This window comes from Anabrus simplex, chromosome 7 (assembly GCF_040414725.1).
Source record: "Anabrus simplex isolate iqAnaSimp1 chromosome 7, ASM4041472v1, whole genome shotgun sequence".
Lineage (NCBI taxonomy): Eukaryota > Metazoa > Arthropoda > Insecta > Orthoptera > Tettigoniidae > Anabrus > Anabrus simplex.
In genome coordinates this window covers 305,784,484-305,811,503 of record NC_090271.1, presented here as the reverse complement: position 1 = coordinate 305,811,503, position 27,020 = coordinate 305,784,484, and the positions used below count along the sequence as shown (strand labels likewise).

The window sequence follows — 27,020 nt, the reverse complement described above, 5'->3', positions numbered from 1 at the left end:
ACCTTGCACCAGAGTGCATGATCAGAGTTGTTTGGTAGTGTCATCTGTGGAAAAATGTCCAAACTTCTTGATGTATAGCAAAACAAAACAAGGAGACATTCAATCAGTTTAGGAAACTTCACAATAACAAAATTACTTAATATTTCAGTGGTGACATCTTCTGATAAAGTTCCAACTTCATATAGTATCGCTTTCCACTTTTGGTTGATAAATGAGTTTATTAAGGCACTTATTTTTAATGAGCGGAGTTGAGGTGTACCTCCCGGTACAATTATTATTATTATTATTATTATTATTATTATTATTATTATTATTATTATTATTATTATTATTATTATTATTATTATTATTATTATTATTATTATTATTATTATTATTATTATTATTATTATTATTATTATTATTATGTAGTATCCATGGAAGTGGCATAAGTTCATGCAGAATGAGTGACCACAGGGGTCCTGAAAGAAAAAAGTGATTTCTTACCATAGCTAAACCCTCCCTGTCACCATAATTGAAGTTTAAAATCCTCATACCATGACTAGTGATGTTGGAATCCAAGTTTAGTTGTGGGCCTTACTTCACTCACAGCTGGAAATGTGCTTGTGAGAATCAGATAATTGGTCACTAAAGAAATGAGTACCACTTTAAACACCCATTTATTAATACAACTTCCCCCATGAGGAGGCTGCCGCAAGGACAGAGTAGTTTTGAATTACACCCAGGTAATCGCACTTCTTCAGCTGAAGATGGAGTTGTTATGAATCTGATGTTCATACGCTGTATATCACTCATGAGGAGAATTGCTACACTTATCACCAAAGTTGGTGCCGCCTTTTGTAAGCTCAACCAGTGAGTTTGGAAATCAAGTGATCTATGTCTAAAGACCACATTGGTTGTTTATAAGGCAGTGATCTTGCCTAATCTTTTCTTTGCCTCAGAGACTTGCTATTTACATAAACAAGATATTTATTAGTGAGTTTCCACATGAAATACATCCATCTTCATTATAGACCATTATACCTTTCATCATTCAGTCTGCAAGCCTCTGTGAATTTACTAAACACCACAACAATCCTCTGTTTGTAATTAGTTCTGTGGTCTCGTTTAGTTCTATACTTCTTATCTTGCTGGGCTGAGTGGCTCAGACGGTTGAAGTGTTGGCCTTCTGATCCCAACTTGGCAGGTTCGATCCTGGCTCAGTGCAATGATATTTGAAGGTGCTCAAATGTGCCAGCCTCGTGTCGGTAGATACTGGCCCATAAAAGAACTCCTGTGGGACTAAATCCTGGCACCTCGGCATCTACGAAAACTGTAAAGTAGTTAGTGGGGCGTAAAACCAAAACATTAATTAATACGTCTTATCTTTAAATCGTTAGAAACTGAGTCTAACCATTGTCGTCCTGGTCTCCCTCTACTTTTTTTACCCTCCATAACAGAGTCCATTATTCTCCTAGGTAACCTATCCTCCTCCATTCACCTCACATGACCCCACCATGGTTAGTTTGAGTTTGAGTCCCATTGGTGGATTTATTTCTTGCCCTTTGCTGGCAAGATGTAGTGTTCACAGTGCACTATGTATTCTGGTATGGGCTAGAATAAATATGTTACTTTCCTTGGCCTGTCTCAGTCTCATCCTTGGCTTTGACAATATGAAAGTGACCGAGGTATGAGCGATGTTAGTTATACCATTTCTTATGCAGCCAGTCCCTGCTATGAATGGAGTGAAAATATTGCTCTTAGGGTGAGTTGGTGTATGCATTTCAGTGGGCTTGGCAGACTGATTTGTAATAGCAACTTCTGGCTCAGTGTGGAAAGCAGTGCGAAACTACCTCATTCCTTATTTCCCAAGTATGCTTCTTCAATGACACTTGAGGCTACCTATGACAGGTGTTGGCTGTGGAGGATCAAACCAGCCTTCGGGCTGAATACCCAACATACATACATACATACATACATACAGTACATTAATCATCAAAAACACACAGGAACACCCCCTGTGGGTCGGGGACGCAGACAAAGAATACACCCATGGTATTCCCTTCCTGTTGTAAGAGGTGACTAAAAGGGGTAACCGAGGGATGATTGAATTAGAACCATAAAACTACTTGTGATTAGTACCATCACGTGGGGAACACCATGGGTTGTCTTTACTTGCGAGTAGTACCACTGTTAGGTACACAACAGGTTTGTGATTAGTAGTTCGTTGCCATAAGACCTATCTGTGTCGGTGCGATATAAAGGAAAATAGCCCCAAAAAAAAAAGTTTGTGATTAGTAGTGGCAGCAGAGAGCGGTTCACTGTGGGTTTCCAGTACTCGTGATTACTACCATTGTGAGATACACCATGGGTCTAGCTATTGCCTGTGATTAGTACCACTATATGAGCAACACTGTTGGTCTGCGCTGCCTGTGATTAGTACCCATTATATAAGGAACACCATGGGAAGACCGGCGCCTGTGAATTGTACACCTAGGAGAGGAACACCATGGGTTTGCGTTGCCTCTGAGTGGTGCCATGTGAGAAACACCATAGCAGTGTTGCCAACTTAGCGGATCTTCTGCTAAATTTGGCGGAATTAGAAGACTGTCGGTGGAGAAATATATCATTTAGCGGACAGCGGATTTGTTGGCGGAATTCTACATTTATTATAGTGGAATTTAGTGTTTTATCCATTTTACTTTTTTTTTAATTTGTACTCCAGTCTGTCTCCGAACTATTCCGTATTTCTTGTCAAGAGCTAGCAGTCACATGAGGAAAGCATGTTATTTGGATCTGAAGTTATGAGATCATGGTATCATAAATTTGTAATGCGTGAGGAAAGGTTACTTATCTCTTAGTTGACGAATGACGACAGATAGTGAAACTGTGAGAGAGTAGCATTTATTTTATGCTATGAAGGGAGACCGTTTAATGAACTGGCCTGTTCTGTGTGTGGCCCTTGAGGTAGGGGATTCACCTAGTTTGCACCCGGCAGTAAAACGCCTACAAGTTTTACCTCGCTGGCTTCAAGGCAGGGGACTAATCCCAGTGAAACTCCCAGATCAGGTGAGGGCAGACATTTACTACTATTATTATTATTATTATTGCTCTTTTTTTTTTTTTTTTTCTCATTATTTGAGATCGAATTTCTTGGCGGAATTTTAGCGGGTTTTTAGTAGTAGTAGCATAATGTGTGGAACACCGTGAGTGTATGCTACCTTTGATTAGTACTGCAACATGACAAATACCATGGTTCTACTTTACTAGCGATAAGTACCATTATGAGGGGCTGTTGACCTGGATTTTGGGCCCTTTAGACTACAAGCATCCTCGATTCACAATTATGCTTTAGAAGCAGTCCCCTGGTCAGTAATACTATTGTTTGTGATAGTTTCTGGGTCGGATCCACAATTGTTTTAAATTCATATCCATCCATTCATTCTTCATCACATTTTTTATTCTGGTCAGTGGATGATTTTGAACTTTTAAATTGTCATTACATTTCATACCATTAGGGGCCAATAACCTAGATGTTAGGCCCCTTTAAACAACAAGCATCATCGCCATCAAACGCACAGGAACACAATGTACCACATGAAACTCTTTCTTGCGTGAAATGTTCCAAATGCTCTCTGTTGCAGGGATATCAGCGCAAGTGCAAATCAGACCTTGTACTTGTTTCCATTACTTATTTTTACCCCTTGGGTTGCTTTTCTTTCTTTCTTTCTTTCTTGTCCTAGTCTCTTACCACCATATTCATTTTTATCCTTTTCTTTTTGGTCTTCCCTTTTCCTGTGTCCTACACTTCGCACATTAAGAATGTAGATCTGTCGAGATGAGTATTAAAGCACACAATCCTGCTGAAGCTGGGAAGCAGGAACGAGATCATCAGCAGCTGAGAAGAACTGCGATTGATGAGGAAAGAGGCTGTCTATTTGAAAAGAGCAGTGGATGAAGATATGTAGATTGTCCTTGTCCTTTTGTGTTTTCTTTCTGTTCGGCACTCTTCCCATTCTAAACTGTCATGTTTATGCACTTGTGTGTTCCTTTCGATCTTTCTGTGAAGGGAGTTCAGCGTATAATGCAACACTTTTTTATCTTCTAAAAGTAGGTTGGTTTTGTTGAGGATTCAAATACACCATGGTATTCCCAAATTCTTTTGCTACAATACCCTTTTTTTCAACATAGTTTCCATTCATTGCTACGGCCTTTCACCACCGAAATGTGAGGGCCTGTATGCCTGCACGATACCACTCGACTTGTCAATGTCAGAGCCAACGTCGTGTTGCATCGTGAACTTCCCCATCATCCACGCAGTGCTTCCTACAGAGTGAATCCTTCATTGGGCCAAACACATGGAAGTCAGTAGGCACTGTAGGGTGGATGAGGAAGAAGAGCACTGAAGTTTTGTGAGCCCCTGTTGAATGCGCAGACTTGTGTGAGCCAGGCAGAGTGGCTCAGACGGCTGACGCGCTGGTCTTCTGACCACAACTTGGCAGGTTCGGTCCTGGCTCAGTCTGGTGGTACTTGAAGGTGCTCAGATACGTCAACCTCATGTCAGTAGATTTACTGGCACATAAAAGAACTCCCGCAGGACTACATTCCAGCACCTCGGCGTCTCCGAAAACCGTAAAAGTAGTTAGTGATACTTAAAGCAAATAACTTTAATTATTAAATAATTAATTAGACTTGTGTGAGGTCTTGTGTTGTCGTGGAGAAGGCTTACAATGTTTTTGTTCACTGCCAGGTCTCCATAGACATTGTGCAAGTGCCAATGAATATCTGCGATGCTCTGGTTTTCCGCCAAAGGAAACTCAATAACTGCTCTCGGTTTGGTACGCTGCTCCATTACAGATGCCTGTTTGAAGGCTAGTTATAGTGCTGCCACCTATCAGAAATTAATAAAACTACGAGACGAAGCTGGAATATTCAAAGATGACCCAAACAATATTCCAATTTTCTAAAGCCGAAATTGGCCTTGAAATAAAATGTGTTGCATTATATATTGAATGCCCCTCATATATATGACCTTACTTAAGTACTTTCATATAAAAATGAAGTAAGTAAATTGTTGTGATTTGTTTTCAGCAATCGACCTTTTAGAGAAAATGCTAGAACTAGATGCAGATAAGCGAATCACTGCTGAAGAAGCTTTAGCTCACAAGTACCTGAGCCAGTATGCGGATCCTACTGATGAGCCTGTGTCAGCACCATACGATCAGAGCTTTGAGGACATGGACCTTCCTGTTGAGAAATGGAAAGGTATTGCTAATTTAAATTAGAGAAAGGCTTCGTTGAATTTAAAAAATTCAGATTTATCAACTGTAAATTACTCTTTCTTGTGATTATAGGATCCTCTTTTCAAAACAAATTATGAATTTTTAAAATTGAAAGTCTTATTTTGAAAATTTTTCTTAGAACTGAGTATCATTAGGTATCATTGAACTTAGCATCTACCATAAAATGATATTTTAACCATGCCCTATCAGTTCTTAAAGAACATTAGCATTGAGACACTGGCTGTTCAATCTACTGTTACTGTAGCAGGGTCAGACAATACTTTCGCTGTAATAATAATGTGGTCTCAGTTGTCATGTGCAGACATTTTAATTTGACATCATCTATCTGTCTGCTCATCAGTTTCAATGTTCCATTTTACTCTAGGCCTACTAGATGGCAAAATAAACCGAATCTCTCTTGGGCGCGTATGACAGAGCCTTAATTAACTTTGTCCAGTAAACACCAGATGTTTCATGTGCCGACAATATATGACGTGGAGTGCCGCATGGACTTTTTTCCGTGCTTTAAAAATCCTACTACCTCCGCTGGGTTTGAACCAGAGGTGTATAGATTCTGCTTTTAACTTACTCAGCATGCTTGGGGAGCAGGCAGGCAAGCTGGTCGCACATAAACAACAGTACAGGCTACAGGCAACTTGGTGTGGTTGCTTTCCTCCTTTTTCGTACTGTGCTATAAAATGCTACAAAACGTAGCACTAAGGTCGGTTCCTCTTTACCGTAAGATCAATCCTAGCATTGTATCAGAGGGGCCCCTTAATCTCTAAAACTGTTCATGGCATCTGCCTGAGAGTGAATTGACCACATCCTCTTAAAATAGCTGTTCCAGTGAGTAATAACATAATATTTTAATGATCATTTTAATTTCGCTAATTAGCAACCAGAGATTTTACTGAATTGCTAATACATCAAGAACATTTTCTTTTAAAAGAGTCCACTCAGAACATGCTTCAAGACCATGTTAATAGTAGTCACGGATGACAGTGTTTTGTATATGCTGATGACCTTAACTGTGTTACTTTCTTGGTCTGTTACATTCGTAATATTGCAAATATGTTCATGACAAATGCCTAAACCTTTCAGATGATCTTCAACAATTCACTGCAACTATTTGCACCAGTTTGGGGGCAGTCATGGAACATGGACCGCATTAAAGCAGTATATATTTATTCAAATATCACGCTACATTTATGTATTGCATTCCCTTGAGATTATTTGTCCACAGATCAGTGATACATGCACAGACACTATACCGAATAAAATGCATTAATCAGAAAACATTTTACTGCTCACTTTGTCTGCAAATGTTTGTACTTTCCTACTAACTAGACTCAAGCAACGTCACACTGTGGAATGTTACTGACTCACCTCCCTCTGCCGACAGTTTCTGAAGTGCATCACACTGTGCCATGTTGATGTTACGCATGTATTTCTGGAGTACAGGTTTCCATGTATTTGATAACTTGAAGCCATCTTCCCTGTTGAAGTTATTGTGCGCAGCTCTATCTCTATGGCTTCCCTCAGAGATCAAGCATAGAAATCTTTTACAGGTGTGATGACGCCTCGCCGGGTCAAATTGGATTTGATGGTCTATACTGTAGAAGTGTTCTGCAGACTGACTTATAGCATTTTCTGTGGAAGATTAAAGAGCAACATTCTTAACTGACTTGATGTGTTCTTTCACCCTCTTGTTAACAAGCCCTTTTTTGTCGTGCCAGTATATGAGCGACCACAACCACACGGAGCTTCATAGACGCTCGGTGTTTCAAGAGGTGGTTTTTCTATGACTGATCAAAACAGGGATGAAAACTAGAATTATTTTGTACTTCCTAAGAATGTGCCTTATTCTGTCAGTTATACCTGCCATGTAAGGAAGGAATACCTTTTTTCTGTAGTCTGGTTTGTACTATACCTGTTAGGCACCTCGATCTTCACTGCTTGTGCTGTCTCTTGATGTATAGCCGTGTTTCTTTATGGATGCTGTCAGTTCTCTTAATGCACTCGAGTGGTTATCAACGTCTGCAATGTTATTCACCCTAGTAAATGATGTTACAAGGAGAGCTGCTTTTTGGCAGGGGTGATGGTGTGAGGCCTTATGAAGGCATCTTTCAGAATGTGTAGGTTTCTTGTACATTGCATGGCCTAGTGTACCATCGTTCTTCTTGTACACATCAAGAAAAGGTCATTTACCTTCATTTTCTATTTCCATTGTGAACTTGATCTTCCTGTTAATGGAATTTAGGTGCTCCAAAAATTCATTTAATGCTTATCTTCCATGTTGAATCCAAGAAGAAGTCTTGGGAAGATATTGGTAATAACCTAGAAAGACTAGATATTAGATATACTCTCATTTTTCACCTTTGTAAAGTATAAAGACCAGGTCAAGCAGCAGAGAAATCTTTCTATACAGTAAAAAAATAATCTTAGAAAGGGAGGGGACAAGGAAATGAATAGTGTTTTGGGTAAATCAGGTGAACTCATAATAGATTCCAGGGAATCACTGGACAGATGGAAGGAATATTTTGAAAATCATCTCAGTGTAAAAGGAAATATTTCTGTTGATGTCACGAACAGCTAAGTTCATGGGGAGGATGACAATGATGTTGGTGAAACTATGCTTGAGGAAGCGGATAGCATGGTAAATAAACACAGTTTTAATAAAGCAGCAGGAATAAATTAAATTAGATGTGAAATGATAAAATATAATGGGAATACAGGGATGAAATGGCTTTATGGAGTAATAAGATTAACATGGAATTTTAGTAAGGTACCTTCTGAATGGATGAAAGCAGTACGGTAATTACACCTATCTATAAGCAAGGGAACAAGGAGAATTGCAACTACTATTGAGGTATTTCATTGATCACTATACCAGGCAGGGTGCATTTTGTAAGAGAGGGTGAGATCAGTGGTTGAGAGTTCAGTAAAAGCCAGTGTGGTTTCAGACCACAGAGGGGCTGTCAGGATCAGATTTTCAGTATGCGCCAGGTTATTGAAAAATGCTACGAGAGGAATAGACAGTTATGTTTATGTTGCCATTGATGCTTACACGGCCCGTACTTATAGACATGATACTGTATAGGCTTTTGGGCTTATGCTGTGTCAAGAAAATAATGTAAAATTCTTTACGTTTTGCAGAGATATGTGCTCTGCATCATCAGAAGAAATCTCCACTGTCCACGAGAAAGGCTTCTTAAACAATGACTCTTTAAATTTAGACGTTATAATAGAAGTGCAAATGGTACGTTCATTCACCACCAGATGGCTCCCAGGACGTGGCACAGTGCTAGCGTTCGAAGCGGAAGCTGACCGAACCATCAGAATCGGTCTAAGAGGTTCAGATAACGTGTACGTAACATATGACATTGACAGGTGTATGACACTGACACAAGCCTGGAATGAAACATCTGACAACGATCTTGCTTATAGATAGGTGTAATTACTGCTTTTGTCCAATCAGAAGGTACCTTATGTTTATGTTTCATAGGCATATGACAGAGTACCAAGGGGGAAAATATTAGCTGTACTGCGGAGCTCTGGGATTAAAGGTAGATTGCTAAAAGGCATTTATGTTGACATTTACATTGTGTTGAGAATTAATGTTAGAATGAGTTCATGGTTTAAGGTACTTACAGGGGTTAGACAAGGCTGTAATCTTTCACCTTTGTTGTTCATAATTTACTTGGATCTCTACTAAAAGGAATAAAGTGGCTGGCAGGGGATTCAGTGAGGTTGAAATATAGTTAGCAGTTTGGCCTATGCTGACGATTTAGTCTTAATGGTAGATTATGTTGAAGCCCTGCAGTCTAATATCTTGGAACTTGAAAATAGGTGCAATGAGTATGATATAATAATTAGCCTTTCCAAGACTTAAGTGATGTCAATAAGTAAGAAACCTAAGAGAATTGAATGTCAGGTTGGGAATACAAAGCTGGAACAAATGGATAATATCAAGTACTTAAGATGTGTATTCTCCCAGGATGGTAGTATTGTAATATTCCTCAAGGTGCAGCACAGCTAATGCAGTGAGCTCTCAATTGCAGTCAGCAAGCAGTATTCTGTTGGGAAGAAGTCAGTTCCTGGACAAAACTATACTTACACCGGTCTGTTTTCAGACCAACTTTGGTTTGCAGGTGAGACAGCTGGGTGCAGGCACTCAGAATATCTTATAAGTTAGAGGTAACAGACATGAAATTAGCAAGAATGGTCGTCAGTTTCTATGAAACACTTTCCCGCCTTGTCAATACTTTACATCAACTTGTGAAAATTTGAATTTATAATTCCACCTTTACAATACCGTAATTATCTTTATTAAAAAGACTACATTAAATTATGCTTGTGAAACTTGTTTCGTCCTCTTATGGGACATCTTCAGTCACAAATACAAACATTAAAAATAAGGCGAGGACACGTTGTAATAAGTGAATAAAAGGTCTTTGTATCCTGTGACGCGGCATGATGGCGTCTTGTCAATCTTCAATGTTAAAATGGTGCGGCGTGAACATGATATGAAGCATGAAGTCCAATTAAAATCACAGATTAAATTGTTGTTCAAAACAACGAATTTTGAATTATAAAACAATGTGAGTGGCTGTGCGAATAAAATTATATGCATATTGTACATAACACAGTGTGGTGGTAATGCCACATTGAAATAGCTTTCTTGATTAAGAGGTGGAGTTATACTGATAATGCAAGTTGAACTTGATTATGTGTTGACAATAGGGGACTAAAAAGAAAAAGAAAAATATGAAAGAATTGAGGAACAAGTTCAATTAAAATATGAACTAAGCGCCCATCCAGTCACTCACCTCCTTGCCCGTCCTACGTCGACCACCCCACCTCAAGTGCTAAAGCTAACTGAGTGACGTCCTCGAGGGTCGTTGAGGACTGACTGTGAGGGGAGGTTGATGTAAAGGGAGAGGCGTAAGGTGGAGTATTACGCACCTTCGTGAAAATAATTTATTGATTAATTCCTCAAAAAGTATACTGATATTCTCCGATATCTCATTAAGATTATAAATCAATATTTATAAAAATGTTTTCTAAAATATTCAGTAGATTTCCTTTCTTACATCAATAGAGAATTTGAAGATCTTGTTGTATGCCCGTGAATGTATGATTAGTATCGTCCATATGTGAACTAAATGCTGAGAATCTGCCGCACTTTGACGCATTAACATGTTCATTATACCTTATGTTAAAATTGGCGTCTGTCCAATATAACTGGTGGAACACTGCTGGCACTTTAATTTGTAAACACCTGATTTCTGAAATTTGCTGTTGCCGTTATTGATAGTGTGCTGATTAAAGAAAAGATGGACGTTGTTATTGGTTGTTTTAAAAGAAACTTTGATATTAAGTTTCTTGAAAACATTCGTGATTTCATATATTTTACTGTGACTACAGGTGAAAAGGGCGTAACTATCTTCTTTCTTTTTGGTATCCTTGGTTAATGTGGAAAATGATTTCTTTTCAATTTTGCTAATAATTTTGTCTACAAATTGCCTGTTGAATGTGCAATACTTTATATTTTATTGTAATTATCTACCGTACATGTTTCGAGAGCTACTACTCTCTTCTTCAGCGATGCCAAAACATCAAATTAAATCCTTGGACTTGATACATTTGTATAATACAGTCATCAACAAAACAAATTATACATAAATCTTGAAATCGTTAAAATATATCTTTGTGTCAAAACTGTTCACTTACACTAAGGGCCGATCGTATAAACCGTTTGATCTTAGATCAGAGACGATCTCGGTTCACGCAAAACTCGGACATTTGTATTGTATAAACATTAATCTGAGATCTCTTGGCACTGAACTAAGATCAACTTTGACTGGAGAAATTTCTCCAATCAAACCCTTTGATCTCAGATCAAGGAGTTGTTTTCTAATTGAGATACAAGAACAGCTGGTTGTTAACAAAATATTACCTGTGTTATTACGATAAATAGTGAAAAAATACACTGGTCTAACCTTATATATTGCTAGCTATAGTTGTCTGCATATAGGCAATATTACGCTTCTTACTGCAGTGTAATGTAATAATTCTATAACATAACCTCGATAAATTGCTTATGTTATTATCTTATCTTGCTTGTATTTTACAGAGGTCTGATTACTCTGATTTCTCTGATATATCTTCTGATGATGAAAATGATGAATTTTGTCGGGCTCCCCATGTGTTCTGTGAAAGAGGAAATCCAATAGGAGAATTGAATGATAAGAAGTTTAATCTGAGGTGTCGCTTGGGAAAAGATAGGCCTACCATAGAACAGCCAGAACTCAGGTTATATGCACATATGCCTATATGCACATGTTGTCACTAATTTTGAGGTTCTTTGCCACGGGAAGTTTTCAGTTAGTCGTTGGTGATTTACAGCATGAAGACTCAGCGACAGTCTGCAGAGCCATTCATCGTGTATCTAACCTTATTGCTGCACTGAAATACGAGTTTATCAAAATGCCTTCCAAACAAATTGACGTGAGGAAAATCATGCATGATTTTTTTCGATGTAAAACACTTCCCTGGTGTTCTAGGCACTATAGATTGTACCCACATACCTATGATATCTCCTGGGGGCAAAAACGCAAAAGTTTATAGGAATCATTATGGGTGGTTTTTGTTACATGTTCATGCTTTTGTGATGCTGGGCTCAGGTCCCTAAATATCGTTGCAAGATGGCCAGGATCTGCTCACGATAGCAATATCTTCATTAATTCACGAGTGCATGCTCAGTTCGAAACAGGAGACATTTCAGAAAGCATACTCCTGGGAGACAATGGCTATCAATGTTGTCGTTACCTGCTGACTCCACTACTTCATGCCGAAACAGCTGCAGAGCGAGCTTATAATCGAGCCCATGTCTTTATATTTTCCCAAGACATTTCAATTTTTTAAAACTTTTAGAATTGGCTTTACATCGCGACAACATAGATAGGTCTTATGCCGACGATGGGATAGACCTAGGAGTGGGAAGGAAGTGGCCGTGGCCTTAATAATTTGCGCGGTGTGAAAATGGGAAAACTTGGAAAACTATCTTCTGGGCTGCCGACAGTGGGGTTCAAACCCACTATCTCCCAGATGCAAGCTCACAGCTGCGTGCCCCTAACCGCACGGCCAACTCGTCCGACACTATTTCAACTAGGGCATCCTTGTCCTCCTTGGAAAAATTAGGAGAACGGTCCTTTTTCTGCTTCATTTCAGTCATTTTTTCCTTTCTTTCTTTCTTTCTTTCTTTCTTTCGCTCGGCACAAATATGAAGGAAAACATATTCACATCGCTAAATGTGACTCGCGATACTCAGCTGTTTCTGTGCTGTTGCCAAGTGCTCATATATGAACTGGGATCAAAATTGAACTTCGATTAGTTGATCTTAGATCAGTGTTATACAACACGACACCAGTCTGATCTCAGATCGTTTTCTAAACTTAGATTAAAACTGATCTCCAGTCAATGATGTGTATACAATCAGCCCTTAATATATCATTTAATAAAAACTTTAAAATTAGAATAATTTTCAAATCATAAAATGAATAAAACCTATTAAGTTAGTCACAATATGCTAAAATTTTAAAATACTTTCTGTTCTGTTCTTGAAATTTCTCCTTTCCTTAATTCCTTATTTACACTGCTATAGTTCTGAGACCTTTCATATAAATCAGAATTTCTCCCTTTACTCCCGTCTGACCATGCGAGCCATTTTTAACCGTCAAGTTCTTCAGTTTCAGCTGGTACCAAATTTGTCAAAATTAAAACAACATTACACTGAACCAAACAGACATGTCCTTGCTTCTCTGCTTGCTGCCAATGACCTTACGAGGTGAGCTACTACTTGTCACTGTGCTGCTGATTACGTAGTGTAAATGAACCAGTTTAGATACAAAGAAATATTTTGGTGTAAATTAGGACTTAAGGAAAGGAGAAGTTTCAAGGGCAGAGCAGTTTTTAAATTTTACTATTATATAGTGACTAACTTAATAGGTTTTATTCATTTTATGGTTTGAAAAATATTATATTTTAAAAGTTTTTACTAAATGACATGTTAAGTGTAAGTGAACAGTTTAGACACAAAGATATATTTTAACGATTTCAAGATTTATGTATAATTTGTTTTATTAATGATTGTATTATACTAACGTATCAAGTCCAAGGATTTAATCTGATAATTTGGCACCGCTGGAGAAGAGAGTAGTAGCTCTCGAAACATGTACAGTAGATAATTATAATAAAATGTAAAGTATTGACAAGGCGGGAAAGTGTTTCATAGAAATTGTACATAAGTCAATACGGACAAGATTGAAATAACATGGCTAAAATAATCAATGGTCGTCGGTACAAACATGTGGGAACAATGGCAGGAGAGTACACAGAGCGAGGAGATAAAGGCTAACTTAGGAGTGAACTCTATTGATGGAGCTGTACGCATAAACTGGGTTCAGTGGTGGTCATGTGAGGCAAATGGAGGAGGATGGGTTACCTAGAAGAATAACCGACTCAGCCATGAAGGGCAAGGGAATTGTAGGGAGTCCAAGATGATGATAGACTCAGAGAGGTACAGAACTAAATGAGGCCACAGAGCTTGTTACAAATAGAGGATTGTGGTGGTGTTTAGTAAATTCACAAAGGCTTGCAGACTGAATGTTTGAAAGATGTAACAGTCTCTAATGAGTGTGTATGTAAATTCCATTAGATCAATAAAGACTGGAAAGTCAATTATATTTTAAATTTATAAACATAACTTGTGTACATTTTCTTAGAAATAGTGACAGAATAAAGAACTCATCAATATAAATAAAATTATGCTCAATATTCAGTTAAATGTAATAAAATTGGCATTTATATTCAAGTTATGCATACGACCCAATCCTTCTTCCATTGAATTGCGACCCTTAGGTAGAAAAAAAGTTAATAATTTGTAATGTAAGTAATAGTGAGAAAATAAACAGGGGCCAAATAAAATTAAATACAGAAAGATAGGAACACATACTACAGCAAACACAATGACATGGCAAGTTATTTATATATATATAGTACCCGAAAGGGTCACATGTATGAATCCATCCCAATGTTTCGTGGGCATGCGTGTGTCGTCTTCACGATATGTTCTTTGGACTACCCGGTAATAATGGGAAGCGATACATCTTTCCGCCCAATGTCTTTGGATAATATGGAGGGAATAAAATGGACGCAGAAGAGGATTTTGTTCTCTTCTCATTCTGGAACATCGTCATTACAACAGCTGTAAGGTACCATTTCATGTACACTCATGTTCATAAAAAAAAAAAAAACAGAACATCTTGAAGGACTAGAGATAGGAAGTTCATATTCACAGAACATGTTCTGCAGAAATGATTAGCATTTCAGTCATCTAGGTTCAGCATGTGTCCTGTTGCCTAGTAGGCACTGGGTCCTCCATGGGCACCAATAACTTGTTCCATGCGTGATGGCATCGATGCGTATAAGGCGCAAATGGCGTCCTGGGGTATAGCCATCCATGCTACATTCAGCTGGTTTCACAATTCATCTTTGGTGGTGGCATTGGGTCACAGCGCCGCACCCGTCGTTTCACCATATCCCACATATTTTTGATGGGCAACAGCAGTCTGACATCCTGTGACAACAACAAGGCACGTGTTCATGCAGCAACATGTGGTTACAAGATAATAGAATCATTCCGTATTGACGGTTTTCACTTTACAAAAGAAATTTGTAAAACATGTGGTCATGCATTGCCCTGAAATATGGAGTCTGGGGTGTCGTGCAGAAAGGGTATGGCTACGGATCGCAGGATGTCATTCACGTAGGTCAAACTTGTCACAGTGCCCTGGACACGCACCAACTGTGATTTGTGGTTGTACCCAATAGCACCCCACACCATAAGGCCTTGAGTTGGCGCTGTATGTCTTGTGCGAATGCAGTCATTGTGATGCTTCTCCCACTGACTGCAGCAAACCAAAATGCGGGATCATTTTCAAACAAACAGAACCTGTATTCGTCCAAAAATACTATCTGCTGCCATTCCTGTCCCCAGTGACATCGTTCCATACACCATTGCAGTCTAGCATGTTTGTGCACATTAGTCAAAGGTAGGTGGAGAAGTGGACGACGCGCTGGTAACCCAGACCATAATAAACGGCGACGGACTGTCACTCCTGATAGTGTACAATGTTTTACACTGTTCCACTGTTGCACCAGAGCCGAGGAAGACACAAATCTGTCCTGCAATACCATTCAGATGAGGTGTCGGATCATCTCGGGGAGTGGTCTGGGTGGTGCGACCAGACCCATCTGGCCAGGCAGGCATCTATTTTTGGAAATGAGACATAGCTCTCATAGTGCATTGGCACTGCTGGTGGCTTCAAATAGCCTATGCAGTGGCCTCCACGGTATGCACTAGCCTTGCGTCTTGGGTGGTGTGCTAAGTCCCAACTGACGAGCCTAACTTAGCACACGAGGGCGAAACGCAGGCAACCAAGAATGAGTTAGCTGGAAAATTTATAATGTCCAATAACGGACCATTATATTGGTATTATAAATTTACTCATTCAGGACAAATATTTTAGGTTCCCTATGGGAATCAACATCTACATCATCAGACCCATCTCGTCATGTTCCTCGGCCTTCTGTGAACTATTTTGTACACACTCGTTGCACTGCCGACACACTTCATCGCACGCTAGCAGCAATTTCCCAGATGGATGATTCACATTCTCTCATGCCAATAATGCGCCCTCTTTCAAACTCAGTTAACGGTACAGTTCTCGCATATGTGTGAGCGTGTCTGTAAGTCACACTGATCCATTACCTTCAGTTTATAGCAACAGTGTGAGCCGCAGGTACATCTTACCATTCGGTGGTGGTGCACCAAGATATCGAAGTGGACCTTGAACCTTAGGGTAGATATGGTTCAAATGCTAATCATTCCTTCAGAACATACTAATTCACGTCCTGTGAATATGAACTTCCTATCTCTAGTCTTTCAAGGTGTTCTGGTTTTTATGAACATGAGTGTATTTGTTAAATTGTTAAGTTGAACAGCGATTTTGAAGCACAGTAGTACAAGCTAGTAGAAGCCCATGTATATTTTTGATAGTGTGTTCCAGTACATTAGTAAATGTGAGTTATTTAAAATGAACTGTCAAACACAAAGAGATCATGCAAATCAATGAAAATATCCAGTGGTTTCTATTAATAGAGCAGCGTTGTTGTATTTGGCAAAGTGTGACAGGTGGACATTATTACCTGGTACATAGTCAGGTTACGTCGATTTTTTATGTTGTTCATCATACTAAAATTGACTACATTTAAGCATGATTATCCTGTATTGCAAAGTAGAATGCAGATCTGTGTGTTTATTTCATTGAAATGGTCACTATTTTACATGGTAATGCAAATTCAGTTGCGCTTATTTTTTTCTACTCATTGTGCTAAATACCAAGCAAGTCAGAGCAGGAGTGATTATTTTGCAAAGCGAAATATGAGTCTACAATTTTATTTCATCATGTAAGTGTTCATCTTGGATAAAAATATAAAATTGAGAACTACAAGGCTTCGCGGAAACCCATCTCCCTTATCGTCTGGACCTGACATGGACATGGACATGAAATTGGCCGCTAACCCACCAGCACCACCTTTCATCACCAGAATGGGAGTTTAAATCCATGGGGGAGAGCTGAGGGGTAGTATTTGTGTCGTGAAGGATTCAACAACAACAGCCAAGATGAGGCGTGAGTTGTGGGAACCGCCATGACCATATGGTACGACAGATCATCCGTCAGTGTAAGTCATTTTTATCTTACCTGATTTTCTTTCTGGATGAAATCACGTTGAAAGAGATTGTTGCAATTCCAGCTTAAAATTAACATGGTTAAGATCATTTCCTGTATAAATATTTTGAGTTAAAGTGGAGATACTGATAATACATTTAAGGCAGATAAATTGTTTAAGAATGCATTTCAATCTTATGATGGCATGTGTTTGATAGATACCACACGTGTGAAAATTTAGTCTCCGAAATATATATTTTGTTTTATTACGCTCAGTTCTCAGTGGGTGTACTTTGGTAAAATCACATGTAAATAATTATGAGTTTATTTTGGAATGATTGGTTAATATTTAAACTATTAAGAATTTCCAAATGTGTATATTTTCCTCATGCCAGAGTATCGTTGTGTAAGAGTTATAAAGAACCATTTCTTTTCGAAGCTCAAGTAAGGTAATAGAATAGGTGTGTGAATACAGCCTTGTATAAGTATACAAAATTAGATAATGAGTAATAGTACATCCAGAACTGTGTATCATTTCTGGTGGTGCTGATGGGTTAGCGGCCAACTTCTTCATGTTCATGTCTGGTCAAGACGATAAGGCAGATAGCTCTCCGTGAAGCCTTGTAGATCTTAATTTTATACTTTTATCCATGATGAACACTTACACAACGAAATAAACTTGTAGACTCACACTTCACCTTGCAAAATAATCACTCCTGCTCAGACTTGCTTGATATTTAGCACAATGAGTGGAACAAAATAAGTGTAACTGAATTTGCATTACCATGCAAAATAATGACTTTTTTAACTAAATAAACACGTAGATCTGCATTCTACTTTGCAATACAGGATAATCGTGCTTAAATGTAGTAAATTTTTAGTACGATGAACAATATAAAAATCAAAGTAACCTGACCATGTACCAGGTAATAATGTCCACCTGTCACACTTTGCCAAATACAACAACACTGCTCTGTTAACAGAAAACACAGGATATTTTCACTAATTTGGATGATCTCTTTGCATTTGACAGTTCATCTCACTTACATTTAAATAACTCACGTTTACTAATGTACTGGAACACACTGTCAAAAATGTACTTGGGCTTCTACTAGCTTGTACTACTGTGCTTCGAAATCGCTGTTCAACTTAACAGTTTAACAAATACAATACAATGACCCACTTTGCAACTGTTGCGTTGTACAACTGTTGTTACGACGATGTTCCGGAATGAAGAGAGAACAAAATTCTTCTCTGCGTCCGTTTTATTCCCCTCCATGTTGTCCAAAGATATCGGGCAGAAAGATGTATCACTTCCCAGTATTACCATGATCCAAAGAACATATCATGACGACGGGACATGTGTGCCCGGGGAACATCAGAATGGATTCATAAATGTGACCATTTCAGGTATAATATATAGGGAGAGAGGGGAGGGGGAACAAGAAAATAACACATAATAGGACAAACAGTTCTACATCCATCTCTTCTCAGCCCTCTCCGACCTTGTTTCTGCTTCCCAGCTTCAACAGGAGGGCAGGCTACAACACTCATTGAGGGGCCATCTTGATGCAGGAAGTGTAGGATAAGAAGAAAGACGGAAAGGGAAGAAACATAAGACAAAGATAAATACTTACAAGGAAAGGTCACTTTAGGAAGTGGGAGAAACAAAGGACAAATGTGAACAATATGTATATATATCATACAAGAATAAGAGCAGATCCCACATCCTCACTTTGGGCATCTTCTTAGAAGGGCTCTCCCCTCATCAGTCCCTGTCTTCTTAGCCTCCGACAACCTCATATCTTGTTGCAAGCTGTCCACTTCATGGCCGTATCGATGAGTTTAATCAACAAATTAATCTAAAAAGCCACCTAATCGATACTTTATTTCTTTTGCCTTTGGCAAACTTAAAAATACATTAACAAACACAGTACATGTTTCGACCACTTAGTGGTCATCTTCAGCTGTATATAAAAAATCTTAGATGATAACATTTAAAAGCAAGCACATTGGATCGTAAAAACTATATCCCATGGGAATCCAAAAACTATTGTTCTAGATGCTTTAAATGAATTGGAAGATGGGGGGGGGGGGGGGTTGGAGGTAAGGAGATTTATGTGAATGATACTTAAATTACAGCATCGTTTACAATTGTGTTTAAAAAACTTAAATGTTGAAAAACATATTTAAAATATTTAAAAGCGTCTATGGTAAAATTCTTTTTGATAAAATTAGGTGGTGTGAATAAAAAGTTTGTGTTTGTAAAAATCTTCAGGCATTTGTGAGAAAATAATAACTTAATTAAAATTCGCGTCTGTGGTGCTGTTAAACACTTTGTTTTTAATAAACACACTTTAAAATATTCTAGAGTGTCTATGGTAAGGCACTTATTCAAAAACACTTGTGCTTGAATGAAAGTTTATGTCAGATGCACCAGTCTTCAGGTATTTATTGTTTATATTTAATAACTTCTTTGAGTGATATTCTTGTGGTTAAAAGGCCGTGTTGACTGTTTAACTTCCGAGAATTGCTCTTCGGAATGTGATAAAAGAAAGAAATTGTGTTAGTCGTTTAACTTGTTAAAACCCTGTCTGTCACACAGACCATGTCACACCGCTATCACACTAGGTCGTGCACGAAGGCAGTTCTCCAAGGCAACGCGGATTAAACATTTGCCAGATAAGATCGCGAGGCAAGCTGCCAGAATCAGATCGCCATTTTGTATAACAGAAGCCACCACAGGGTTTTAACAAGTTAAATGACTAACACAATTTCTTTCTTTTATCACATTCCGAAGAGCAATTCTCGGAAGTTAAACAGTCAACACGGCCTTTTAACCACAAGAATATCACTCAAAGAAGTTATTAAATATAAACAATAAATACCTGAAGACTTTGCATCTGACATAAACTTTCATTCAAGCACAAGTGTTTTTGAATAAGTGCCTTACCATAGACACTCTAGAATATTTTAAAGTGTGTTTATTAAAAACAAAGTGTTTAACAGCACCACAGACGCGAATTTTAATTAAGTTATTATTTTCTCACAAATGCCTGAAGATTTTTACAAACACAAACTTTTTATTCACGCCACCTAATTTTATCAAAAAGAATTTTACCATAGACGCTTTTAAATATTTTAAATATGTTTTTCAACATTTAAGTTTTTTAAACACAATTGTAAACGATGCTGTAATTTAAGTATCATTCACATAAATCTCCTTACCCCCAACCCCCCCCCCCCCCCCATCTTCCAATTCATTTAAAGCATCTAGAACAATAGTTTTTGGATTCCCATGGGATATAGTTTTTAAGATCCAATGTGCTTGCTTTTAAATGTTATCATCTAAGATTTTTTATATACAGCTGAAGATGACCACTAAGTGGTCGAAACATGTACTGTGTTTGTTAATGTATTTTTAAGTTTGCCAAAGGCAAAAGAAGTAAAGTATCGATTAGGTGGCTTTTTAGATTAATTTGTTGAACCTCATATCTGCTTTTCATCGTTGTTATGAAAGTCAATCAAATATAAACGGGATTTTTGTTCCTGAATATCAACAGTTGGTAGGACTGGCCCCGCGCTTCTGCTATGCTTAGGCGAGACTGTTAAGAGTGGGGAGAGCATACTGTTTAATATTTCCTGTCGTTTTGTCAGTAACGCCCACGATATCGGAGCAACAAGTGCACCCCTCCACTGCGACACGCATAATTATAAAATTTCTTCCTCGTGAAGGAGTTACAGCGGCAGAAATTTGCCAGAGATTGACTGCACAGTTCGGTGATCAAACATCATGAAGGACGTTTGTGTAAGGAATGGCGGAGGAAAGGGGAGGCAGCACCAGTGAAAGCCAAGACTCAACTGTCAGCTGGGAAGGTTCTTGCAACCGTTTTTTCGATCGGAGAGGCATTTTGCTGATTGATTTTTGCATGAGTGATGTACAATCAATGCTGCTTACTACTCCGAGCTGTTGAACAAAGTGACGGTTGCATATTGCCACAATGCGCGGCCCCAATCTGCAGCTCTGTCTCCAAGCTACAGGAAATGCACTGGGCTACACTTGATCATCCTCCTTACAGCCCGGACTTATAGCCCTGCGATTTCCATTTGTTCGGACTGCTTAAAGAAGCCCTAGGAGGGCAATGATTTGAAGAAGACAAGAGTGTGGAAGACATTGTGCCCAACTGGCTGGTGACAGGACCCTGTTCTTTTTACTATGAGGGCATCGAAAAGTTGCCCATACACTGAGACTAATGCATTTCCAAAGCAGGAAACTATGTGGAAAAATAAATTGTAATTGCCTTGTGTTTTCCAATAAATAAATTTAAATAAAGACCCGTTTATATTTGACCCCCCCTCGTAGGAGTATAAGCATCCACATGCACTGAGGTGGGCAGACCATTCTCTAGAATTTTGCTCCTTGATGTGGGAAATTAGGAGAAGCCTCCGTGGCTCAGGCGGCAGCGCGCCGGCCTCTCACCGCTGGGTTCCGTGGTTCAAATCCCGGTCACTCCATGTGAGATTTGTGCTGGACAAAGCGGAGGTGAGACGGGTTTTTCTCCGGGTACTCCGGTTTTCCCTGTCATCTTTCATTCCAGCAACACACTCCAATATTTCATTTCATCTGTCATTCATTAATCCTTGCCCTAGAGGAGTGCGACAGGCTTCAGCAGCCAGCACGATCCTATCCTCGCCGCTAGATAGGGGCTTCATTCATTCCATTCCTGACCCGGTCGAATGACTGGAAACAGGCTGTGGATTTGATGTGGGAAATTAGGACAAAGAGAAAGCCTGATAAATACAAGAAACAGGGTTAATACAGGTAATGAGGACAAAGAAAGCAGAACCTACTATTATATTTATCCTAGATGATCATATCCTCATTCTTCTTTTTCTTTATTTCACTTGTAATATAAATATACGTTATCTCAAGTTACTCTATTAGTTCTTGTAGTTCTTGGTATTTTAAGTTAATGTCATTATATGGAATAATAACAATATGTGTGTGGTTAAGTGTATGAAAGGGCCAAGAGCCCTAACTTCGCCACAGAAAATTAAGGCTTTATCTATCTATGTATCTAGTAAGGACACCTTAGAATGAAATTCAAGTGTACAATACTAAAATCAAAGTTAAGATTCCAGTAAAGTTCCACATTTTCAATACAAATGGAAGTTGTACAAGATGTTGTCTACAACATTTAGTTATTTATTTATAGGACCAGTTTTGACATATATGTCATCATCAGCCTAAATTACTAAAAGATTAAGTACATAAATTTTATACATATAAAGATACATAACATCATACTTTATTTTCAACAAATAGAATTAACATTTTCATTAAAATTACGAACTTGGCATGTTTTGAGACGCATAATAGTCCTATGCCATACAATCAAGTCTTGTGATGTGTTTTGTATATTGTGTATTGTATATAATACCAGTTCAGTAAATATGAACTGACGTGTATTTAAAGTCGGGTGTCTACCGATTCCAATGTAATAACTGTGATATCTCATACATCGGGCAGACCAGAAGGAACTTTAAAATCAGATATTTGGAGCATGTAAATACCATCAAATATAATAGATATTCGGCGGTAGGACAGCATATTCAAGTCTCAAAGCACAGCTTCAGCAACATAAACCAAGACATAGAAATTCTCATGAACATAAATAAAGGCTCCGTTCTCGATGTTGCGGAAAACTGCTTCATCCACTTGGACCAGTTCTTTAATCCTAATTTAAATCTTAACAAAATCTCAGAAAAAACGAACATCCTCTTTGACTTTTTAATTAAAGTCTTTAGGTGTGCCAATCTTTTAAATAGACATTCAGTATTCCAAACTATACATAACACCCTATCATGTTACAAGCCTCCACCACACCGCCCTCCAGACTCGCCTTAAGCACTTCCCACTATCCTTCCCCATTCCCCCTCATCTCCTGCTCAACTGCTTTAGTACGGCCCACACTTCAGTCCGCACCTCCTTTCTACAGGATAAACTTCACAGCGCGCTGATCAAGGTGAGCCTTATATATCACAATCACACATGTCGCTAGCTTGTCTAGGCCCATTTTACTCACATATTTATTTATTTATTTATTTATTTATTTATTTATTTATTTATTTATTTATTTATTTTTTAATTTTTTTATTTTTTTTTATTATTTTTTTTTCCAGGCTTCAATAAACTTCCTTATTGGACTGAGAAATCTTAGCCTACAGACATCACTCCACCTAATTACGTCCAAGAAAAGAACAGAATAATTTATTTATTATACAACAACCATCGTGTCTAATGACACCGTTAAAAGAAAACTATAGAAGTGTTTTAGCAAGTTTTTAATAAGTATACCAGTTTCATTATAACATTTTAATGCAGTATACAAATGTGTAACTTCTGAAGGATCATCACACGATCAGTGTGTTGGAAATTACATTGCTTGATTTAATTGTGCGGCATAGGACTAATAGGTGTTTAAAGAACACAACAAATATTTTATTGAAGTTATTAACTATTATTGTGAAAATGATGCAAGGTGTTATGTGCCCTTATATGTAAAGCACGATAAGTTTAACATGTATTTCTTCTGTGCATATTATTTTTATGTATGGAATAGGTGGAAAACTTTCATGTTTATATGTAATGACAGTTCAATACGGACCAACAACATGAAATTCATAACCCTTGATATTATTTTAATTCAACATTCAATACGTGAAACTTCTCAAGACTGTCACACAATCGGCGAGTTACAAAACACATCACAAGACTTGATTGTATGGCATAGGACTATTATGTGTCTCAAAACATGCCAAGTTCATAATTTTAATGAAACTGTTAATTCTATTTGTTGAAAATAGATGTTATGGATCTTTATATGTATAAAATGTATGTACTTGCTCTTTTAGTGATTTAGGCTGGTAATTACATTTATGTATGTTCAAACCGGTCCCATAAATAAATAAATAAATAAATAAATAAATGTTGTAGACAACATCTTGTACAACTTACATTTGTATTGAAAAGGTGGAACTTTACTGGAATCTTAACTTTATGATCACTGTTCAATACGGAACCGTAATGATGTTTATATCTTTGAACAACATTAAGATACTTACTATACTGGTATCCAATGTATCATTTGAAAACCTTGTTTTTTATGTTGTTTATTTTTTATATTGTTTTGATAATTACACTGAAATTCCCCATTTTTCAGAATTGGTGTACAAGGAAGTAGTAGAATTTGTCCCACAACAGCTACCTGCGCCTCAGGAGATACCGCATTAGTCGTCAAGTTCTATTTTTTTTTAAGTATGTGTGAGGCTTCCTATTGATTGTTGTTATTGTTGATATTATTGTTTGTTTTTCTTTCTCTTGTGCTAGGAGTCGCTATGAGTGGCTTATTCTTTCATGTAACGAACTGAACATGAAGTTCAGATGCTAATTACTACTGATTTTCTCAAAACTGCTCATGTTGTTCTGATCAGTAAATAGCATACTCTGTGTCATTGTCACTGTAGCTTGGCCTTATTTGGTTACCTCCTTAAAATGTGCTTCATATAGTGGCATAATTTGTTTGTGAAAGCTTGGAAGGAAATCTTTTGTTGTGGATAGGCTATAGTGTACTTTCACACTGCTACACAGCAGTGCTGAATTTGTGATTTCTGGAAGATTTTCAGTAGATAGAATCTGTCTAGAAGTTCAGAGCATAACAGAGAATTTGTGCAGATTACTTACCAGTATTTTAAGTTATATGGGAGAATTGGAATAAGAGGCTTTATTGCTTTCATAATGAATGCTATATGTCTTATGTGATATAGTTTTATATTTATGCATACAGAACAAACAGGAAACGGTGACTTACCAAGTAATCATGCATAGATAGAGCACACTTAAAAGAAAACATCCTAAAATGTTCACCTCCAGCCTTCATCAGTGGAGGATAGAGGAGAAGTGGCAGTGACCATTGTTGGAAACTAGATTCTGCTGCAAGTTAGAGGGAAGAGTTGAGAGAAGAGAATCAGAAAAGGGTTGGTTATATGATGTTAGGCCAGATTCTTCCCTATGCTTCAGCACCAGCTGATGTTCAACTAGAATCTCTAAGAACAAAACCAAACTAAACCCCATGGCGCAACAGTCCCGAAGGGCCATAGCCTACAAAACGACCGCTGCTCAGCCCAAAGGTCTGCACATTACAATGTGTTGTGTGGTCAACACGACAAATCCTCTCAGCCGATATTCTTGACTTTCTGGACCGGGGTCGCCATCTCACCGTCACATAGCTCCTCAATTGTAACCGTTCAGACTGAGTGGACCTCAAATCAGCCTTCAGATCCAGGTAAAAATCCCTGATCGGGCTGGGAATCAAACCCGGGGCCTCCGGTTAAGAGGCAGGCACGCTACCTCTACACCGCAGGGCCAGCTTTCTATGAACAATAGGGTCAGAAAATAGGAGTAAATGTTGAAGAACTTTAACAATGAAACATTCTCCAAATATAATTTGGTGGCATTGAATGTGATCAAGGGTAGCAAAATCCATTTTGTGTGTTTTGCATTGAAGGTGGTAAATGATGCTGGATGGTATGCAATCATGCCAAGTGAGTTGGTTGTGTGATACAGGTCATCTAACTATGAGCTTCCATTCTGGAGATGGTGGATGATGGTGGATTCAAACTTCATGTTCGTCAACACTGTTGATGATATTCAATTTTCATATCTGAGAAATTCCAGGGCTGTATCTTAATTAAGGTCATAGCCACTATCTCCCTGGTCCTATCTCATTGTCACCAAAAATCTGCAAGTTACTGCAACATTAAATATGTAGCAGAAAACAAAGTGTAGCCATGACAACGTTGTAGGAGTCACTGGCTTTAGAGTTGAGCAAATTTGTCTCCCATGGATGACAAGACTGAAAGGTACTCTTCTTTGATGTGGTACGGATGGAAACTGTTATAGTGGAGCTACTTTTTTAGCTTCCAGCATTGTTTATTTTATCAAATTTGAGACATTGCTTTTGACTCCACCTGTTTATGGGAAAACTAAAGAGGGATTTCCTCCTGGGGGAATGATAGCCTCATGACATTGTCACTGACTTCTCCCCAAGACAACCATGGTTTGAATACCGGCAAATGCATGTGGGATTTTTTAAAAGAAAAGTCACGTTCCTGTGGTTTGGATTCCACTTTAAACTGAAGGTCATGTGACTTTGATCACTATTTCAACAGTAACGTAAACCTACAAACTTCCTTTTTTCCTGAGCCTTTCCAGCCAATAGTCTGGTGGATCACTCAATAGACCCACTCCTCTCACTTTCCTCAACATTGACCTATAACTCGGTGACAGCAGAATCGACACGTCTGTACACATATCCACCAACCATGAACACTGCCTCTATAACAGTTACAACCATGCCACTTCAAACAATGTCTACCATTCTCTGTTGTTATCCAGGGCCCTGTTTCATAAAACTAACTAATAATATTAGGCCTCATAAAAATAGTTATTAATTAACCAAATTGTGTTTCACAAAGATTTATACATGACTAATAAATGTCTTTACCCATAATATTAGTTCGTTAGCTGATACAAATGGAGGTTAGAATCAGTTTATTGTATATGTTCTTGGTTTGCATTTGTTCCTAACAGTGAGCTAGTGCTTGACTACATCTGGCTATTAATCCATATATGTTCGATAGGCTCACTTGATATTTTTGTTGTTGTGACTTTTGATACATATGAGAATGGGTAAAAGAAGGGAAAATAATGTGAGACAAGGAAGTTTCTTTGCAAAAAGTGCTCGAGTTAAAGCGTCAACTATCCACAGCCTATTACACACACTATAACCCTCCTTGTTCTTTTTACTTTATTTGCTCTTAAAAATCTCTGTTGAGATGGACTAGAAAAATCTTGGTTTACTGGTGGTATAAGCCAAGATTTTAAAGGATAGATGAAGTCTCC

At 38.1% G+C, this 27,020-nt stretch overlaps 1 protein-coding gene across 1 annotated transcript in view; it reads left to right on the top strand.

The window, feature by feature from the left end:
- LOC136877599 (mitogen-activated protein kinase p38b) overlaps positions 1–26,567 on the top strand; it is a 166,720-nt gene extending 140,153 nt beyond the window's left edge. The window contains exons 9-10 of the mRNA XM_067151763.2: positions 5,071–5,244; positions 24,280–26,567. Of these exons, the coding sequence (XP_067007864.2) occupies positions 5,071–5,244; positions 24,280–24,350 (245 nt within the window). The 3' untranslated portion in view covers positions 24,351–26,567. The remainder of the gene's footprint in view (positions 1–5,070; positions 5,245–24,279) is intronic.
- The last annotated feature ends 453 nt before the right edge of the window (positions 26,568–27,020 follow it).